At 41.1% G+C, this 20,688-nt stretch overlaps 1 protein-coding gene across 1 annotated transcript in view; it reads right to left on the minus strand.

Moving 5' to 3' along the window:
- Lonp2 (lon peptidase 2, peroxisomal) overlaps window positions 1-20,688 on the minus strand; it is a 92,668-nt gene that overhangs the window by 66,255 nt on the left and 5,725 nt on the right. Inside the window, exons 2-7 of the mRNA XM_028755484.1 lie at window positions 18,051-18,285; window positions 14,961-15,092; window positions 12,726-12,848; window positions 11,212-11,375; window positions 9,860-9,954; window positions 6,034-6,292 (exon numbers count right to left, since the gene is read on the minus strand). Of these exons, the coding sequence (XP_028611317.1) occupies window positions 6,034-6,292; window positions 9,860-9,954; window positions 11,212-11,375; window positions 12,726-12,848; window positions 14,961-15,092; window positions 18,051-18,285 (1,008 nt within the window). The remainder of the gene's footprint in view (window positions 1-6,033; window positions 6,293-9,859; window positions 9,955-11,211; window positions 11,376-12,725; window positions 12,849-14,960; window positions 15,093-18,050; window positions 18,286-20,688) is intronic.

Raw genomic sequence — 20,688 nt, forward strand, 5'->3', positions numbered from 1 at the left:
GAGGAAGGATTTATTTTGGCTTACAGTTGGAGGGGTAGACAGTCCATAGGGAGGAAGGATTTATTTCGGCTTACAGTTGGAGGAGTAGACAGTCTATAATGGTAAGGAAGGCATGGGAGCAGCTCATCATGGTACATCTGCTGCCAGGAAGCAGAGTGACATCAATTTGCTCTGTCACTTTTATTTTATTTACTTATTTATTAAGTCAGGGTCTCATCATGTAGTTCTGGCTATCCTGGAACTCACTTTGTAAACCAGGCTAGCCTCAAACTCACAGTAATCTGCCTGTCTCTGCCTCCTGAATGCTGGGATTAAAGGCCAGCACCACCATGCTTGTCCCATTTTCTCTTTTTTATTCCTTCCAAATGGTGACACCCAGATTTGGATTGGCTCTTTCTACCTGAATTAACACAACCAAGAAACTTCCTTGCACAAATACCCAGAGGTTTGTCTCCTATATGATTCTAGATCTTGTCAAGTTGATAGTCAATATTAGACACCAAGGGGGCTAACGATAAACATCTTTTAAAAGAGCTATATGCAAAGGCAGGTGGTGAGGAGGGTATGAGCGCCAAAGTATATCTACTGTACCTCAGTTTAAAAAAAAAAAAAGAACCTACTGACACATCTATTTTTGCCTTTTAGAGAAATAGATGGTTTATTTATAAATTTCCTATTTCAGTTACAGATGAAAATTTGTCAACATAGAAGTCACAGGATTTTCATCTTCTTTTAAAATTCACCCATGATATCTTACAACAGCAGAACTTTACTATCTGTACATGTAGGTAGCAAAGTTATTTCAAAAAGTCAATATTAACAGTGATTTGAGATATACTGTAAGGATAGTGTTATTTTTAAATCAAAGAATAACTAATTAGAAACAGACTTATGGGCTGTGAGATGGGGAGACTATTAAAGTGCTGCACAAACAAGAGACCAGAGTTCAGAACCCATGTAATGCCAGATGGTATGACATTTGTCTGTCAGTCCAGCCTCAGAAGGTAGAAAGAGATCACTGATGCAAGCTGGCTAATAAAACTAGCCTAACTGGCAAGCTCTGCTTCAGGTCTGACAGAGAGATCCTGCCTCAAAGAATAAGGTAGGAGGGAACTGAAAAAGATCCTTGACACTGAAAGGAAAAGTATTGGCTCAGGACCTCCAGCACTGAGTTCTCAGCACAAAGGAGATTTATTTGCTCTAGACAGACAGGGCAGGGAATAAGGGACAAAGACAAGAGACAGAGGACAAGGGAGAAGGGGACAGGAATAAGGGAGAGGAAGGAGGGGTATTTGTTCTAGAGGACAAAGAACTGCCTCTGGATAGAGAGAAGACAGAGGTGGCCCATAGGAAAATGGTGGTTTATAAAAGCAAAATGGGAAACCCCATGTGAGGATGAGGTATTTAATTTTAATTGGGCATGTTACTTAGGTGAGCCTAAGGGGGCTTTTGATTGCTGGACCTTGGTAGTCAGCCTCAGGAGGAGGAAGTGACCAAATCAGAGAACAGACCTTGGTGGCTAGCTTTAGGAATTTAATCTAATGGTTTTGAGCAAGGCTGAAGGAATGGGGGAATAAGGGCAAAGCTTGCCAGAGCCAAGTCTGTCACGATTGAGCTGGCCAGAGTCCCTTCAACAATCGACCTGGAGTCTCTATATGCACATGCACTCATTCACACGTGTGTCCATACACATGAGAACACACATACCTGTATGCACGCACAACACACACACACACATACATACACATAGAAAAAGACAAAAACAAAAAACACAGATTTATGCAAACACAATTTCATAAAATTCATCCCCCAGGAAATTACTTCATACTGAATTTCTATTAACTCAACAACAGGAATGGGCATTTTGTGACTTACAGAAAGAAAAACATTAAAACTGCCTGAGTGAATTAACAGCTAAGTTCTACTTCATGCCTCCTTTAAGCCACTCGAAATAAGATGAAGAAAACAAAATGCTCCTTCTCATCAGGTCACTATTTTAATACATAAGTGTAAATCAATAAAATTCCTGATTTTATTACACTGAAAAAGAAAAATCAGTTAATATATCGAATGTATTATAAGATATCTTCCCGACAATTGCCCCCTGATTTAGAAACAGCAGAGCAGAGTTCCCATCCAGTGACAGGCCAATGGGTAAGAGTGTGTGGTGGTTAATTTCCATTGTCAGCTTGGCTGGACTTAGGGTCACTTAGGAGACCAGTGGGGCACATCTCTGGGTGTGTCTAGAAGGCACCTTTCTTTTTCTCCTCTGTCCCCCTCTCACCTCATTTTTCAACTACTAAAAACATAGTCTTTGGTTGTTTTTAAAAACCAGTCCCTGACTTACTAGCACCTTCTTTGTCTATAGCCAGGTGCAACTAGCGAATGGTTGGAAGTCCATGCATGGGAAAAGGGTGACCCAGTGAGGGAGACAACACAAAGCAGCCACTTTCCCTTTTATCCCGACTGTAGGGCAGTGGTGCCTACTAAGAACACAATTTCCCATGAATACCAATAGAGAGCATATGCACAGCTCTAAAATGCCAAGGCCTGGGTGTTTCCTATGTCTTCCACTGTCACACAGAACTACATGTCCTCAGGGGACACCAGAGCTGTGCCCTACCCTGCTCCTTCTGCTGCTTCCAGTCACCTTCAGTTCATAACTGGGACAGGGACCCACAATCTGCCCTCAGTGTCTCCATTTCTCAGCAACTCACCCCACTGTGCATGATGCTCCAACAGGCTTTCAAAGAAAAACAATCACTGGGTTTTAGAAATTCAGAAGAGGGTGACTGTAATCTCCAACAGCACAAGGGTGGATTGCTGTACTGGTCAATAAACTATGGAAACCACATGCTTAGAACATAATTAAAGGGCTGGAGAGATGGCTCAGCGGTTAAGAGCACTGACTGGTCTTCCAGAGGTCCTGAGTTCAATTCCCAGCAACCACATGGTGGCTCACAGTCATCTGTAATGAAATCTGATGCCCTCTTCTGGTGTGTCTGAAGACAGCTACAGTGTACTCATATACATAAAATAAATAAATAATTCTTTAAAAAAAAAAAAAAGAACATAATTAAATACCAACCAATAAAGTATATTTAAAGTCCAACTAAACTGACAAACAAACTTAAACATGCTTTGGAAGAGAGGACAGCAATCACAGTCTATGTGACGGTCTGTCTGTGCTCGGCCCAGGGAGTGGCACTATTAGAAGGTGTGGCCTTGTTGGAGTAGGTGTGTCACTGTGGGCATGTATGGGCTTAAAACCCTCACCCTATCTACCTGGAAGTCAGTATTTTGCTAGCAGCCTTCAGATGAAGATGTAGAACTCCCAACTCTGCCTGCACCATGCCTGCCTGGATGCTACCATGCTCCTGCCTTGATGATAACAGACTGAACCTCTGAACCTGTAAGCCAGCCCCAGTAAATGTTGTCCTTCTAAGAGCTGGCTTGGTCATGGCGTCTGTCCACAGCAGCAAGACCCTCACTAAGACACTGTACTGTCCATTTCCAATGAACTCATAGCAACAAATACTTGAGGCAATGGGGATCATAGATTTTAACTTTCCATAGGTTTAGCTCTCAGTACAGTCATGCAATACACAAAATATATTCACTTGAGAATTAGTGACAAATTTTATTTACATGTAAAAATTTACAAGAGAGATGTGTTTAAATTCAATGTCTGTAAGAAATGATGAGACCCGAATGGCTGTAATCCCAGTATTTGGGAGGTGGAGGCAGAATATCTTCAGTTTAAGAAGTTTACTATACAGTAAGTCCAATGCCATGCTGGATTATATGAGACTCTCATCTCAAAACACAAACACACACGCACACGCGTGCACATACACACACAAACTCGCAGACTCACACACACACGCACATGCTCACACACACAAACACACACACACACAAACACACACAAACACACACATGCACACACAGGCACACACATACACACAAACACACACGCACACGCAAACACACATATACACAGGCACACACACAAACACACACACACACACATACACACACACAATCTGTGATAAGACCCATGATAGTATATATTCACTACTTGCAAGAAACAATTTTTTTCATAATTCTGCTAAATAAATAGTAATACCAAGAATAGGATAAATAGCTTTGAATGTAATTTAAAAATCAGATTAAAATCTATAAAATGCCATATTGACACTTAAAAACCTAGACCTGTTCTCCTGAGATTATTTTATTTTAGATTTAAAATAATAACAAAGCTAAGTTTTAAAGAATACTCATTTGAAAACAGTGACAAACTTTATGTATAAATAAAAAAATTAACAAGAGATGTGCTTAAATCCAAGAGATGTGTTTAAATCAGTGTAGACCTGGATAAGCCTTGCAGCCTGTGTGCCAAGCACTGAACATTACAAGCACTATGGAGGAAGAAACAAAGACAAGTTCCAATCTATCAGGTACATGTAACATAAACTCCCCTAACATCACCTAAACCCCGTGAGACACACAGTATTTTGCTTCAGTAAGAAAGGTAATAATCCCATAAAAATTAGAATAAAATTTGTTTAAGGGCCCAGTGGGTTAAGAGCACTGAGGATTCTTCTAAAGAAGCAAGGTTGAGCCAGGTTCAATTCCCAGCACTTGCATGGTAACTCACAACTGTTACTCCAGTTCAGACATTCTCATACATACAGGCAACACACCAATGCACATTAAAAATAAATTTAAAAAGGCTGGTCTGCAAATAAAAGTGCTAATTTCATTATGAAAGGGGACTACAGCCTCTAGTGGCACTCAGGAGAACAAGATAGTCTAGGCAGGAAAAAGATTTGCAATTGCCAGAAAGAGTGTCCCAAATCAATTGCCCTAGCCTGATGTGTCCTCTCATTCTTTTTTAGAATCTTTGCACGCTTTTTAAATGTACATTCTTCACTTATGAACAAATAAGAGAGAATAATAGGCTTCCTTCTTTTTCTTCTTTCTCTCTCCCTCCCCCCTCCTCCTTCTTCTTCTTACTCCTCCTCCTCCCTCCTCCTCTTCCTCTTCCTCCTCCTCCTCCTCCTCCTTCTTCTCTCTCTCTCTCTCTCTCTCTCTCTCTCTCTCTCTCTCTCTCTCTGTCTGTCTGTCTGTCTGTCTCTTAAAAACAGAGTCTGATATGTTAGTCTCAATCTTGGTATATAGTTATGGCTTGCCTTAGTCCCCTGGCCATTCTGCTCCCACTTCCCAAGGGGTAGAATTACAGGCATGGGCCACCGGATCCAGAAAAATAACCATTTCTTGAAGAAGAGTTCTTCTGTTTCCCATCATTATATAAAGTCAGTGATTCCTGTCAAAAGATCACTGGGAAAATAAGACGTGAAAAATGACGTCTTGTATTCTTCCACTCACGTTTCATGCTGTCTGCAAGCTAGGCTGCACTGCTGAGGCACGCAGCAGTTTCCCCACACTTCTCACACATATACTCCAGCTGTGTGTTTTCATAGCTTGCAACTGCCATAGAGGCCTCTGACCATATCGACCTAGGCTTCCCTAAAGCCTCTTCTAGTCAGGTCCACAGGGAGAACCACAGAACCAAACAGTGGAAAGGAAAACCACATCTGATTATAATAGTGTAGGCTGCCAAAATAACATTCTTACAGCTTTTTTTTTTTTTTTAAAGTGAATCAACATGAAAGGGTAAGTTGTAATGGTTATGCTAACATTCCTTAGTGCAGCCAGGTTTTCATAACAGAAAGACTACAGGCAAAATAAAGTTCCTCTCAAAGATCACTCACCTCCTCATATCCGCCCACAGCACTGCAATTACTCATTAAAACGCTAAGAGTTATGATTACTACTTAGGTAATGCTACTAGGCCAGAGTTTACGTGGAAAGTCAACATAATATCCAATCACAAAGTAAATTACAATTCTATAATTCTACTCAAGCAAGACTATAGCAAGCTGAGGCATACACTAGTTAGTCTTCTGAAAAATGTCAAGCATAAGTCAAAAGGCAGAATCAGAGAGGAGGCAGAAAACAATGTGTTACCTGTGCCCTCGGATGTCAGACTGGTCACACACGCCCCCAAGTGCAATCCTGTGGAACTCTCGACCCAGAGTCTTGGCCACTGACCTCCCCACACTTGTTTTGCCTACTCCAGGCGGGCCAACGAAGCAGAGGATTGGGCCCTTCAGGTTATTTTTCAGTTGTCTCACAGCCAAGTACTCCAAAACCCTCCTCTTTAGTTTCTCCATGGCATAATGGTCATTGTCCAGAAGGATCCGGGCTGCCCGGATGTCCAGGCGGTCTGTCAAACAATCCAATAGGAGTTATTTCAGCACTTTGAAATTTTAAGTAACTCTTCAAGCTTTACCAGAATATGATTTAGAAAAAAAATGATTAAAAACAGATTTAGATCACTCTGTCTTCAAATGTATTAAGCAAACTAGGGGGTTGGGGTTTTTTTGTTTTTCTTTTGTAAACTTGGCACAAGCTAGAGTCATCTGAGAGGAGGAATCCTCATCTGAGAGAATGCTTTCATAAGATCAGACCATAGGCATGCCTATGCTGCATTTTCTTGATTGACGTGGGAGAGCACAATCCGTGTCTCCTCAGCTGGTGGTCGTGACCCTGAATGCTATAAGAAAGTGGGCTAAGCAAGCTATGAGGAGCAAGTCAGGAGCAGGCGTTCCTTCATGGCCTCTGCACCAATTCCTGACTTCCTTGAACTAACAGCTGTAAAGTAAATAAGCCCTTTCCTCCCCAAGCTGCTTTCAGTCATATCATTGCAATAGAAAAATGGCTGAGACAGAATCCTCCATTTTGTTGGCTTGTTCTATTTAAGATTTAGTGTCTCCAGAGAACTCCAACCATTAAAATCCCATGCTCAAATCATGTCGTGTGCAATGATTTTCTACATATACATTATTTCTCTGGGGGATACAGTTTCTATTTATTTTATTGTGTTGGAATTTTTTCTTTGGTGGGTAACCAAGATGGCTCAGGGGATAAAAGTGCCTGCTGTACAAGCCTGACAACCCAGAATCCCCACCAATGTGGAAGGAGGGGACCAACTCCATACAGTCATCCACCGACATCACTCCCTTCCCAGTAACAACAAAAATTCAAAAACTTAAAGAATATTTTCTTATTTAGTAGTAATATTATATATGCTCCACCCCCAAATGTTGACACTAATGAAAAGAAGAAAGCAGATACCTATGACCTCATTCTCCTAACAGTCTGGATGTGTTGTGAATGTGAGATCACACATGTATTTTTTAAAATGAGACTTTATAGTGTTTTCTGTAAAGTGCATTTCTTTTCTTCCCTCATATAATCTGTTAAGCAATTTTCAATAGAAAATATACATTTCAGCAACACTTTGTGGGTACCTTAGAGTTTATTATCCAACTATTCATACTCACTTAGCCAATTTCCTATACTGAACTGCACTAAAAAACACATTAAAAGGCTCATATGCCATAACCACATGGGATGTCTTACTGACTACACAGATAATAACATATGCAAATCAATAATGTAACATATTACATTAGCTGAATGAAAGACAAGTCTATACAATCATCTCGATAAATGCAGCAAAATATTAGACAAAATTCACTTTCTTTACATGATAAAAATTCAGCAAACATTGTGGTGGAAGCAAATGACCAAGAAAGCAGGAAGTCAAAACTGATCCAGGTAAGGTACCCGAGATGAGCAGCCCCACAGTGCATGAGCAGAGTGGAAGCAGGAAGGAGGCTGGAGCTGACCCAGGATAAGGTGCCCAGACTACTGAGAGGAAGCATAATTTTCTCCTTGGGGTTGTGGCCACTGGTATGTTGCTCATGCTTCTGTGAATGGCCCTACACCTATGTGCACAGTGACAGCACTAAGCAGATTAACCGGGTTACACAATAATCTCAAAGTATGGCTCTGGCATAAAAATGAACATTCACAAAATGGAATAGTACAGAGCGCAGTAATAAGCCCATACATATGGGCCAACTAACTTTCAATGAGGCCTGCAAGACTGCACTCTAGGGAAAGGATAACAAATACTGCAGGGAGAACTGGATAGTGCATGCAGCTGAATGAAAGCCCGAGAGCCGTTCTTGGCAATGATAATTCTGAAATGACATCAGGAGTAATTCATCAAAATCAAGAGGCTGGGTATGGTGTGCATGCTTGCAATTCCAGTATAGGATGCCAGGGAAGGAGTACTCCCATGAATCTGAGGCCAGGTGGAGCTTATGTATTATGACTCCGCTAAAATAAAGCACAACAAATATCATTCTATTCCTGTCAGAATGGCTACTTAAAATAAAACGAAGGAAGACAAGAACCACCAAATTATAGCCAGACTTGTCTTGTGGCACAAGCCTGTAATCCTAGTATGCCCCAATATAGGTGGAAGGCAGGGGAATCCTCCTTAGTTATATAGTGAATTCCAGGCCAAGCTGGCCTATGTGAGACCCCATCTCAAACAAATAATAAAACACATTATAACAAGTAATAGTTAAAATATAGAGCAACAGTAGCCCTCATGCACTATTATCATAGGAATATGAATCGATAACTCCAGAATTAAAACAGTACAAAGGTTTCTCAGCAATTAAAAATAAGCCTACCATATGATTGAGCAGTCCCCATTTCTGGATATATGCCCAAATGATTGAAATCAGGACCTTGGAGAGTACCTACATGCTAACACAAGATGCAGTGTGATATTATTCATAATACCCAAGAAATGGAAGCCGTTCAAATGTCCACTGAAATGAGATGAAGAAAATGTACTATATTCACGTAACTATTATAATTTAGCCTTAAAAAAGCCAACACAATACAGCAAAAGAAAACAAAACCAAGGAAATCTCATGACTTTCAATACAGAGAGCACATTACACTAAGAAATGAGCCAGATCAGGCAGACTGCATGCTTGCACTTACTGTGTGGAATTTACAACTCTCAGAAGCAGAGTACAGTGGTTGCCAGTGTCTGGGGAAGGAAGGGTATGGGAGGGTAACAGTAAAATGGTCTTAGTGTTAAGTTAGACAAGTGTGAGTTCTGGAGATCTACTATGTCATACAGTGTCTCTAAGCTAACAATAATGTTTTGTATTCTTAAAATTTGCTAAGAGAAAGAGTCAGGTGGGTCTCTGTAAATCTGAGGACATCCTGATCTGCATAGTGAATTCCAGCACAGCCAGAGCTACATACTGAGACCCTGTCTCAAAAGCCAAACGAAACCAACTCAAAATTTGTTAAGAAGAGGGCTGGAAAGATGACGCCATAGTTATGAGCACTGGCTGCTTTTCCAGATGACCCAGGCTCAGAGCCAGCACCCACAGAGCTTTTCACAACTTTCTGTAATACTAGTCTCAGGGTATCTGACAAAGCTCTTTTGGCCTCCTTGGGCACTGCAGACATGTGATGCACAGACATACGTAGAGGCAAACATCTGTATACACGAAATGCTTTTAAAATGTTGCTAAAAGCATGTGTTGCATGTTTGTATCACCTCTCCCTCTCTGAGTGCCATACACATGAATAAGAAGAACACAACGAATGGGAGCTGACTGTGGGAGTAATGGGCACACTGACAATGCAGGTGACGCTGATGACTTCATGAATGGTATTCTGAATTTCATAAAGACGTAATCATGTGTGCAACTGCCACTACATCTCAGTAAAGTGGTCTCAAAATAATTAAAAGTAAAATAATTTATTGTTTGGTTTTTGAGATATTTTCTTAACGTAGAGTGCAGGAATGTAGGCATGAACCCCCATGTCCTGACGGAATGTGCACAATGATATCTGCACGAGCTTTCCGGTGACTGTGACTGAGAAGCAGATGACACTATAAGCTCACCAGTTGTACTTTTGTTCCAAGGAAGCTCCACCATAAGTTCCAAATAATTCCTAGTCAGAGCATATTCAGGCATTGACTGAGGCATTTTTTTGAGTCTGTGGGGAAAAAATATGTAGCCAATAGGTTCAAGAACACAGTAATTCCACAATAACAGAAAAAACAAGCATGTTTCCTTATCATGCATACTTTTCAAACCTGAACATAAGTTTTAAAGAACTGGCTAACAAGCTGGTTTTTTCTTTTATGTACAGAAAATAGGTGAGTAAACTCCAAGGTTATCCTGGATGTACAATCCAACCATTTCCTTTACTTTGCTTGTATAAGGAAAAACTGAATGTCCCTGTCCCTTAGAGTTAACTAATCCACTGCAGTACTGGGGACAGAACCTGGGGTCTTGTATGTAACAGGCAAAAATGCTACTGCTGGGTTCCAGCCACAGCCGTCCTCTGGAATTTATAATCTAATGAGAACCAAAAACAACAGAAGTAGGCTACACCACAGTAGTAGAGCACACACTTAATGGCCACGAGGCCCAAGGTTAACCCCCAGAACAACAAGGTCAGCACAGACCTTGACCTATGTACAACACTGTAACTAAAGTGAGAAATCTGGACAATTCTTTTAGACACTGAAAAAGACAGCTACAATAGTTAGATGTGAGAGCAGAATGCAAGTAGAACACACACATAACCTTTCAGTTTCTGAGGAAAAGATTAGGGAGAGTGGCGTTAATTCAGAAGTCTTATGGATGTTTTCTTAGGTGAGCATGGTAGTATATGCCTATAGTGTATTCATTTGGGAGGGTGAGGCAGGAGGATTAAGTTCAAAGCCAAGGCTAGCCTGACCTACACAGAAAGAGCTTTTCCAAAAAAAACCGAGGAAAATAAATGTTCAAGACTCAGGCTATGAAAAGCAACGGAGACAGAGGGAAAGCATTCCACTGATCAGAGAATTAGGGAGGGAGGGCTGGAGGGATGGCTCGGTGCACTGGCTGCCCTTCAGAAGACCAGGGTTTGATTCTCAGCACCCACATAATGGTTCACAACCATTTGTAACACCAATCTCAGGGGATCCAATGCTCTCTTCTGACTGCCTCAGAAAAATTTGTCTATCCATACAAATTAAAAAAAATAAGTAAAATTTTAAAAGGAAAAGGATTAGGAAGGATAATAAAGACAAAAGTTGGCAATGAATATGCATAGGTGGTCGAAGAACTGATCACGCATAAGAAAGGAAAAAGAATAAACAATAACTCAGCTTCTAGTCTGTGACTTGAGGGAGCATAATCAAGTTTCCATAAGCAATAATTTTTAACATTACCAACCAAAACAAAAACATTAATGAACTTTTACCTTTTTATTTCCTTGACACAGACTTTATGAGCCTGTTCTGGCATACTAGATGTTCTTATTTTTTTCTCCAGCATGACAATGTCATCATTATCTTCTTCTTCCTCTTCATCTTCTAAAGTTCCTGGGATATGTGTAATCCTCCTGATGGGACGTATTGCTATAACCTAAGTAGAAAGTATATGCCAAAACAAACTGAGCTGACTCAGGAAGCCTAAGAATTAAAGGGCAGCCTAGCAACAAAGTGAACCCAGTCTCAAAAATATTAAAAATAAAACAAACAAGAAAGGAAAGAAAAAAGGAGCGATGAAGGAGAGGATAAGGGAGTGGGAGACAGAAAATGAGGAAGAGTAGGGTGGTCGAGGAAACACAGGCTAAGGTAAGGCAAGGGTGGGTGCTACATAAACACCCTATGGCTACAGTCTGTATCTTTGGGAAATAAGATTTAGAGCTACTAGGAGGCAGATGTACACATTCATACCACAAAAGTTAAAGCAGACCAGCACACACTGGACAAGGTGTGCACACCACAGACATGAAGTGACTACAAGCAACACTAGCAAGTAGAAGTGTCCTGTGCATTTTCTCCTGTGCACTGCCACCGACACTCAGTGGCTACCAGTGCTGCTCCCATATGCAAATGTCTCTTAGCATTTCCACCCCTCCCACACTAACTTCAACTCTGTCTGTCTCTGACCCGTCCCGGGTGAGTGGCATCTTGCTTACTTGCCTATGATGTTCTGCTTCTCCAGCAAGGGGCTGTTAACTTCACTGTTCCCTCACCAGTTACAGTGCTTCTGTGAACTTCTGGCTTCTACTGTCATGCTAAAATTGTTATTTTTCTGATCCAAACCCTTTTCTATGCTAATTCAAACAGACTTTCCCTCCCTCAAATGGTTTTTATTTATATTTTCTTTTCCCATGATCTTACTACCATATTTTAAAGGTACGGTATATGTTCTTTGAATTTTCAACTCATTAGTATCATGAACTAACTCCAACTTTTACTAGGGGAAAATAATATACTATCATTTGGGGATTGTTGGTAAGAACTGAGCTGAGGCTTATATACTAAAATAAAGTCCGGGCAATTATAGGAACTACCCTAGACACCTAGATCTTCTCAGAAGCAATGAACTTTGTCTTTTTTCTTTTCAAATTCTTCCAGTTTTTTGTTTGTTTGCTTGCTTGCTTGCTTGCTTGCTTGTTTACTGGGAGCTAGGCTCCTACTGTGCAGCCCATGCTGGCTCCCATCTCCTACACTCAAGGGATCAGCTTACTTCTATCTCCCTAGTAGCTAGGAATAGACACACACCTGGCTTTCAAGTGTTTCTTTCCTAAAAAGAGCTAAATATCATTACAGAAAGAGCCATGTAATAAAAGAGTAAGCTGGGTATGGTGGCACATGCCTATAATATTGTTACTCTGGAGTCTACAGCAAGAGAACTGCCCTGAGCTCAAGTCTAGCCTGGAAGACAGACCAGGACCCTGACAGGAAAGAAAAGAGAAAGACTTACCCTCTTGTCGTCATCTTGTTTAGGTTTTCGAGTCTTCTGAAGTAATTTCAGACCTTCAATCTGTCTAACAAGCAGAGGTATGGTCATCTTGAACCGATCCTCCAGGCTCACAGCATCTAAGATCTAGGAAGCATTGGTCGGTTAATACTGCCCTTTCCAGAAGCACATGTTTTACATACAAGCAGTAGATTACATTAGTACCTTAAATTACAAGAAAGGTAAAACTAAAATCCTCACGGCTCTGGCCTTGTTGTGGCCCTATCAGGATGGTGTGGCAGGGCCTGGGCAGTGATCACTAAGCTGCTGAGGTAGAACTGTTTAAGGAGTAGTTCTGAGGCACTCTGTGTTGTCTTGGGCCTCACCTCTACTTCAGCTTGACCCTCTTACATTCCAGCTACTTCACGTGCTTGGTGTACCCTGGTCACACTGTTGTCTGGATCAGCCACAGCCTCCTCCTTCAGTGTATATTCCTCTAACAATCATAAGAATAATGCTATGTCATGGCCAGCACCACCAAATTAACCATATTATCAGCAAAGAAAAATGGGAAAACTTTTTACAAGACACAAACAAAAATATTGATTTTTATTTTAAAATGAAGTCATATATCCTGTGATCAAGAACTAAACATATAGCTGGGCCTGGTAGCACAGGCCTGTAATCCCAGCTACTTGGTGGACTGAGGGATGGGGATCTCAAGTTCCAGTCCTACCTGGACTATAGTGACTTCAAGGGCCTAAGCAACTTAATAAGACAGTATTTTATAACACAAAATAGAAAAATAGGGCTGGCCACATAGAATGACAGTAGAGTGCTTGCCTAGTATGTGTGAGACCCTGGGTTCAATCCTAGTTCTGAAAAAAAAAAAAAAAAAGAAAGAAAGTGCCAAACATTATTGATGTCAACTGTCTCTGAGAATTAGTCTATACATATTTTAGATCTCAGCAAATTCTAGATTCAATATATTAATTTGTGTATGCATGTATGGTTTGTGTGTGTGTGTGTGGTCCACACATGTACATGGAGGCCAAAGTTGGTCAATGTCAGATGTCTTCCTCTATCTATTCCCAACTTATCTTTTGAGACAGGATTTCTCAGTGAACCGGGAACTCACTTTTTTTGGTTAGAGACTCACTAGCCAGTGAGCCCCCAGGATCCTTGCGTCACCTGCGGTGCACACTTACCTCCATGCCTGTCTTTGACGTGGGTGCTAAGACTCTAAACTCAGGTTCCCATGCTTGCACAGCATGTAAGCATTTTACCCATTGAGCAATCGCAAAATATTATTATTTTTTTCTCCACACGATTAACAGATCTCAAAGTCAGTCTGATCTGGCAATTGCTACTCTGTACTCCATCAGGATACCATGCTCGCTAACGCTGCAGCCAGGTGATCCTGAACAGGCCTGCTCTCTCCTGCTTCTACCTTTTGTATCTGCACCCAACCAGGGCCTATCAGTTGAGGTGCTGAGTCTGGATTCCCAGCAGCCATGTGAAATCTGGGTATGTTGGCTCCCCTCCATATCTTAGCACTTGGTTGGTAGGGAAAGAGCCATACAACCGTCAGTCAGTCTAGCCAATCAAACTGTTTCAAGTTCAGTGAGAGCCTTTGTCTAAAGAAGGAAGAAGTGACGGAGAAAGCACCCACATCAATCTCTGACCTCCCCTTATACACCTCACATATACGAACATTTTTTAAAAATTAAATATTTACCTTAAAGATCACTCTTTGCTTTCTGTTTTCTTAAACTGACCACTACTACTGATTGCACCCTTACCCCCAAATACTGATTGTGTAAACAACAACACAAACTTTGTTTTGCATGTTTTTGCTTTTGAGACATAGTCTGGTTATGTAGTCTACACTAGCCTTGAACTGCAGATTCAGAGTGTTGACATTATAGGTACGTGCTACCATACCTGGTAAAAGTAATCACCTTTGAAAATCAGTTCATATTTTCTCTCTCCACCTCCCACTTCTTTCTCCTCCTTTCTTGAGAGAGGATCTCACATAGCCAAAGCTTTGAACTCCATGTGTGGCCAAGGATTACCTTGAACTTCTGATCTTTCTGCCTTTACCTCCCAAGAGCTTAGATGCCTGGCAGAAGTCAGTTTTTAAGTTACAGCACTTTACTTCTTTGAGTCTACAGAATGTGTTTATAAAGGTGAAGATGGAAGAATCATCCAGATCTAAATGACAAGTGACTGCCCGCGACATTCCGGAAGAGCACATACCTGGAGCTTCTCTTTGTTGCTTGTTCGAATAATTGAAGTTAGAATGTCTGGTAGAGCTTCCCTTGGAAGACTATCTAAAAGACGTCTCAATTTAGCAACTGCAGGGACAGACATATCCAACATTTCAACCAACTAAAGGAAGAAAAAAGAGTCGAATGAAACGGAGCAGTGGCATGTGTGAGCTAAAATAACCAGATTGTCATACAGGTTTCATGTGGGTCTGCACCTTTCTGAAAGATCACCAATTCATACATGGTAGGCATGTAACAGGCAACAGGAGAAGTCAGAGAGTCCAAGAGATAGCTCAGCAAGTACAGGCACCACTCCCAAGACCTGAGGATGTGGCAGAAGGAGAGAACTGGCTCCTGATCCCACACAAATGCTTGTGTGTGTGTGCGTGCGCACACAGGGAGAGAGAGAGAGAGAGAGAGAGAGAGAGAGAGAGGGAGAGAGAGAGAGAGAGAGAGAGAGAGAGAGAGAGAGAGAGAGAGAGAGAGAGAGAGAGAGGAAGAGAGGAAAAAATATTAGCCGGGCAGTGGTGGCGCATGCCTTTAAATCCAGCACTTGGGAGGCAGAGGCAGGAGGATTTCTGAGTTAAAGGCCAGCCTGGTCTACAGAATAAGATCCAGGACAGCCAGGGCTATACAGAGAAACCCTGTCTCGAAAAACAAAACCAAAACCAAACAAAAACAACAAAAAAGAAAAGCAAAAAATGGTTAGTTAAGTATTTAATACTAAAATTTGCACAAGGCTTTGTAAATTTGTTCTATGACTTTAAAACTCAAATTCATAACAAAATTATAAGAAGATTATGATGAATCCTTTGTATTCCTTGCCTAGATTCACCAATTCTTCATATTTTGCGACATCTGCTTTGTCTCTGTGCACTTCCCAGACACACTACATGTAAGCTGTAAGGACCATGCTTCTTGTTCTTAATAAAAGAACATTCTCTATGTAACTACAACATAATAATTAGATCCTGGAAATTGGTAGCATAGTTGATGCTAATATGACAGCCAATTAGGAGTTAAAATGCTGATTTTTAGTGTACTATGTGGGTTAATTGGTCTGCACACTGATATTTTTAGCTGGGGGGTGGACATATACAAAACAAAACTTCCATGCTAGAATATTACAACATATTAAGCTGAAGATAAGCTTCCAGCAACTGTCACAGTTATTAGGACAAGTGGACAGGTTCCCTATTTTGTGGGCACACAGTAGGCCTGTTCTTTCTCACCTCCCCTGAATACAGGGGCAGCTGCAGTCTTATACTGATCTTTGAAACATTCCCTCTGGGCAGAAATGCTAAGTCACTGAAAGAGTTGCCAGATTTCCTTCTTCTGCCTCAGCAAAAGGAAGAAAACTAGAGATTAATTCCAGTCTACCTTGGACCTTAAGTGACACTGGAAGCCGGGTCATTACCCCTACAGGTTTAGTCACAATCCCGTAACAAAAAAATAAGCCTTTGTTACACAAGTTCTGTTTCCTGGCTAATTGTCAAAACCTTGTTCATGCTATCTAATTTACAAATGATATATTAAATCCTCATGTAAACAACTCTAATAGGATTTCATGGGCCAGGACTAATTAAATAGCTCTGAAAATACTGTAATGAAGGAAACTACCCATTACTTTCCAAGAATCAGGGGAATTAAAGTACAATTGCATGAAGATAATGTTAGGTGGAAAAAATACATTAAAACAAACAAATAAAAAAGCCATAAAAAAACCAAAAATTCAAAGAATCAGAATCAAAGAAATTAAATCCATTCCCCAAGCCCTGTGATTACAAACTATTTACCACTCATGCAGGACAGCTGACACAGGGTGGGACTCAGGTTTGTAGGAGGACAGACAGGTCTGTAGGACAGTTATAACACAAGATGATAAGGAATGATGATGCCCAGCTGAGCAGGCCCAGGGAAGGAAGAGCAACAGCACACAGCAGATGCAAAGCACACAGAGCCTACCATTCAGAGAAGAAAGAAAAACAAGAGGCAAAAATCACAAGAAAATAAGGAACGTGGGGCTTTGTTGTTGTTGTTGCTATTCAGTATGGCTAGAACTACTGTTTTCTATGTAGTAACTAGAGGCAAGAGGAGCCTGAGACAAGGTTTGTAAAGAGCCTTTACAGTACTAGGAAATCTGAACTCTCTCCTCAAGAGAACCCTCCCTCCCCAGCCTTGGGCATACAATTAAGATACACTGCCTATTCCAGTTCACATACCACAAGTTCTTTCTTCTAGTACATTCTCCCTTTGGCCCTGATGTTACAACTCTAAATAGAAATTATGTTTCTATTACTGTTTACCACATCAGGAGTGACTATTATTTAGAATGACCATCAGTGCAGGTGCCACAGGCTGTGCACCTCAGCTCTGGACTTCAGTCATCAGTGGTGTCAAAAATCAAGACCTTAGACACCAGCTAGTCCTCACAGATTCAGTCAGGGTAGTAGATTACAGCAACCAAGAAGCAGAAGACTATATTTAATGATACAATTTTGCATTCTTATTATGGTTTTTAAGTAAAACAAGGTGGAGAGTGGAAATGTTTTATCTAGAGCTGATAAAACACTTGACACCTAGAATTAAGAAGTGCATTACTTCATATACAGCACAGCATGCTTCCTTCGCAGGATTTTAGCAGGCCAAAGGTGAACCATACTTAAAATTGTCCACTGTGGCTTCATCCTCACAGTCCCTCACAGGTTCGTGCCACATGACCTGGACCTGAAACAACATATTTCTTTATTCTGCCTAGTACTTTAGAAACAAGTCTATTGTACTTCCATTTTAGAACAAATCACTTATGTTTAGTAGCTACCAGGTTGGGAGGCACGGGAATTATAAAGAAGTAGTCCTATCTTTGAGAACACCTTGAGAAAGAGCTGGCCAATACACCCAGGATGATTCAAGTGCAACCCAAGGCAAAAGCAAACTGGACCACGCTATAAAATACCACAAAACTGTTTCACTATATGCAGCTCTATAGCCTTACAGCTTCATTGCCTACAGAGTTATCTGCCCTCAAGACAGCAAAGCAGCAGCAGGAAAGGTTTAAAGGAAAGCGGAAGCCACTCACCTGCACTGCGTATCTGTAGAATTGCTCCGACAGCTCTCCAAGCTCCTCCCTGGTTTTGCAGGTATTGGGAAATTCCTCAAGTCGGTCCAGCTGCTCCACTTCAGCCACGGGATATGGCTTCTCTTTTAAGACCTGCACAATCTGGAACCGGCACAGGCCCGTGATCAGTAAAGTGTAGTGTGGCTTGGGCCAATTACTGCCCACAACCTGAACTGCCAGGGCAGCTGTTCCAATTCTGAAAAATACACAAAACATTGGCATTATACTCAACATGGCAGAACAGACATTCCCTTCAAAAAGTGCTGACTTAGCCAGGTGTGGTGGCTGTATGCAGAGGAGAACCAGCCCAAGTGAGTTTAGAAGTAGTTAGAGTCGGGCAAAGCTAGATGGACCGAGCCATCTATGCCCTTTGACACTGGATATGGAACCAGAAATGTCAGTGTTTGACTTGTTGAGTTTTGGTACTGTATTTCCTCACGATGCCCCAATTTCTCCCTATTGGAAGGGTGATATGTATCTTCTGTCATTGTATGTTGAACTATGTAATTAGCTTTTTGATTTTGGAAGGCATTACAGTTAAGAGACTGCCTGAGTCTCAAAAGAAATTTTGGAGTTTAGACTTTAAAACTGTTTCAAGACTGTGCAAGACTATGGGGGCTTTTGAAGTTGGACGGAATGAATTTTGCATTATGATACAGCCATGAGACGATGAGTGCGGTGGAGTAGACTCTGTTGGTTTGAATGAGATGTCCCCTATATTCTTGGGCATTTAAATATTTTGTCCCCATTGGTGATGTTGTTTGGAAAGGCCTAGGAGGTATGACCTTGTTGGAGGAAGTGAATCGCTGGAGGTGGGCTTGAAGTTTCAAAGCCTCCCAGTGTGCTCTTGCTGTTTCCTTGTGGTTTGAGATGTAAGCACTCAGGTACTCTGGCCACCGTGCCTGGTGCTTGCTGCTATGCTTCCCACCATGGTAGTGATGACTCTTTTCCCTTTCAAATTGTAAGCCCAGATAAACCCTTCTATAAATTCCCTTAGTCATAGTGTTTGAATACAACAATAGAAAAGTAATTAAGACACTACTTATCTCCAGACTTTATATGGGAAAGTAAGTAAGCAAATAAACTATTCAATGACTTTAATTCCCTACTACAGTACATACACTGTCTTTACACTGTCACTGTGATGGCTAATCTAAATGTCACCTTGATGGGACTCTGGGCATGCCTATGAGAGATAAACTTGATTCAGTTAACTGAGGGGGGAAGGCCTGCCCACTGTGAGTGGCACCACATTCCCAGGTCTAAGATACTGCTTTGTATAAATAAATAAGAGAAAAAGAGATTAGCACAGCAGGTTTTGCTGTTGGCTTCCTGATTTGGGATGTGGTGTCTTCCACACCCTACTTCAAGCTCCTGCTGCCCTGACTTTCTTACCTAAAATGTGAGCCAAATAAGCCCCCTGGACTCCTGAAGTTGCTTTTGGCAGAGTATTTATCACAGCACAAGAAAAGTATCTATGAAACTTGTCCTTTTAAACAGCCTTGCCCTTTTACTAGAATATGTACGTACCTTCTAAGATACGACCAAAAATTCTACTTTGAATTTACAACTTCAGGTCCAGACTTCCACCTTTAGTGAGTAGTGACTTTCCCTTAGGTGGCACCCCTGCAGTAAATGCATTTCTCAGTGCTCTGATTTTGTTAAAGGTCAAGAAAAGTTGAAGCTCTCAGTTGCTACGTTCCTTTCAGCTCTGTACAACATTACAGACTGTTAGTCCACGTGAGGTCTGACTGGGGGGCTTTGGTTTGTATGATCTGGAAACTGCCTTGGACAATCCAGGTGCTCCAAAAGTATCTGAAAACCCTCTCTGCAGTGGTGAGAAAATCTAAATGGAACACTCAAGAAAGGCAGTTTTCTAAGGTGAGGGCAGAATGGAATTCTCTAAACGTTGCCCTATCTACCACACGTGACCTCTGCTGTCACTGCTGTGTCCACTCTACTTCAAAGGTCTCTTCATCATTAAAATTCACAGCCCTCCAAGTCTTTTCTGTAACGGTGCTAGTTAGTTTTGCTCAAACTGGGGAAATGTAGAGAGAGCTCTCCACTCCTCTCTTCTATCCCCTTCTATGAAATCTACATTTAAAACTACCTATTAAGAGCAAAATGCCACCATGAGGGGTAGGTGTAGAATGCTTTGCCATTATAAAAAGCTTGAGTTTTATTTTGCTATATTCCCCCCACTGCCCATGAGAAGGTACCAATATTTCCTTGTGACAACTGAATAATTGAGATTCAAAACTGGGGAAACAGACTGGCTCTCCACAGTCACAATGCTTGCTAGCAATGGAGTTTCTGACTTAGATCTTAGGACAATTCTCACCACAATGGATGATATGAATTTGTACTATCAAGTACATAAAAACTTTGGAAGATCTAAGTAGATTCTCCATTACATACCTGCTAATATAAAATATTAAATCCAAAAATTTTATCATTATCAGACAGTATTTTTTTTTAAGATTTGTTTATTTTTTATGTATGTGAGTACACTGTAGCTGTCTTCAGACACACACTAGAAGAGTGCATTGGATCCCATTATAGATGGTTGTGAGCCACCATGTGGTTGCTGGGAATTGAA

This window comes from Grammomys surdaster, unplaced genomic scaffold (assembly GCF_004785775.1).
Source record: "Grammomys surdaster isolate TR1022 unplaced genomic scaffold, NIH_TR_1.0 126063, whole genome shotgun sequence".
NCBI classification, from domain to species: domain Eukaryota; kingdom Metazoa; phylum Chordata; class Mammalia; order Rodentia; family Muridae; genus Grammomys; species Grammomys surdaster.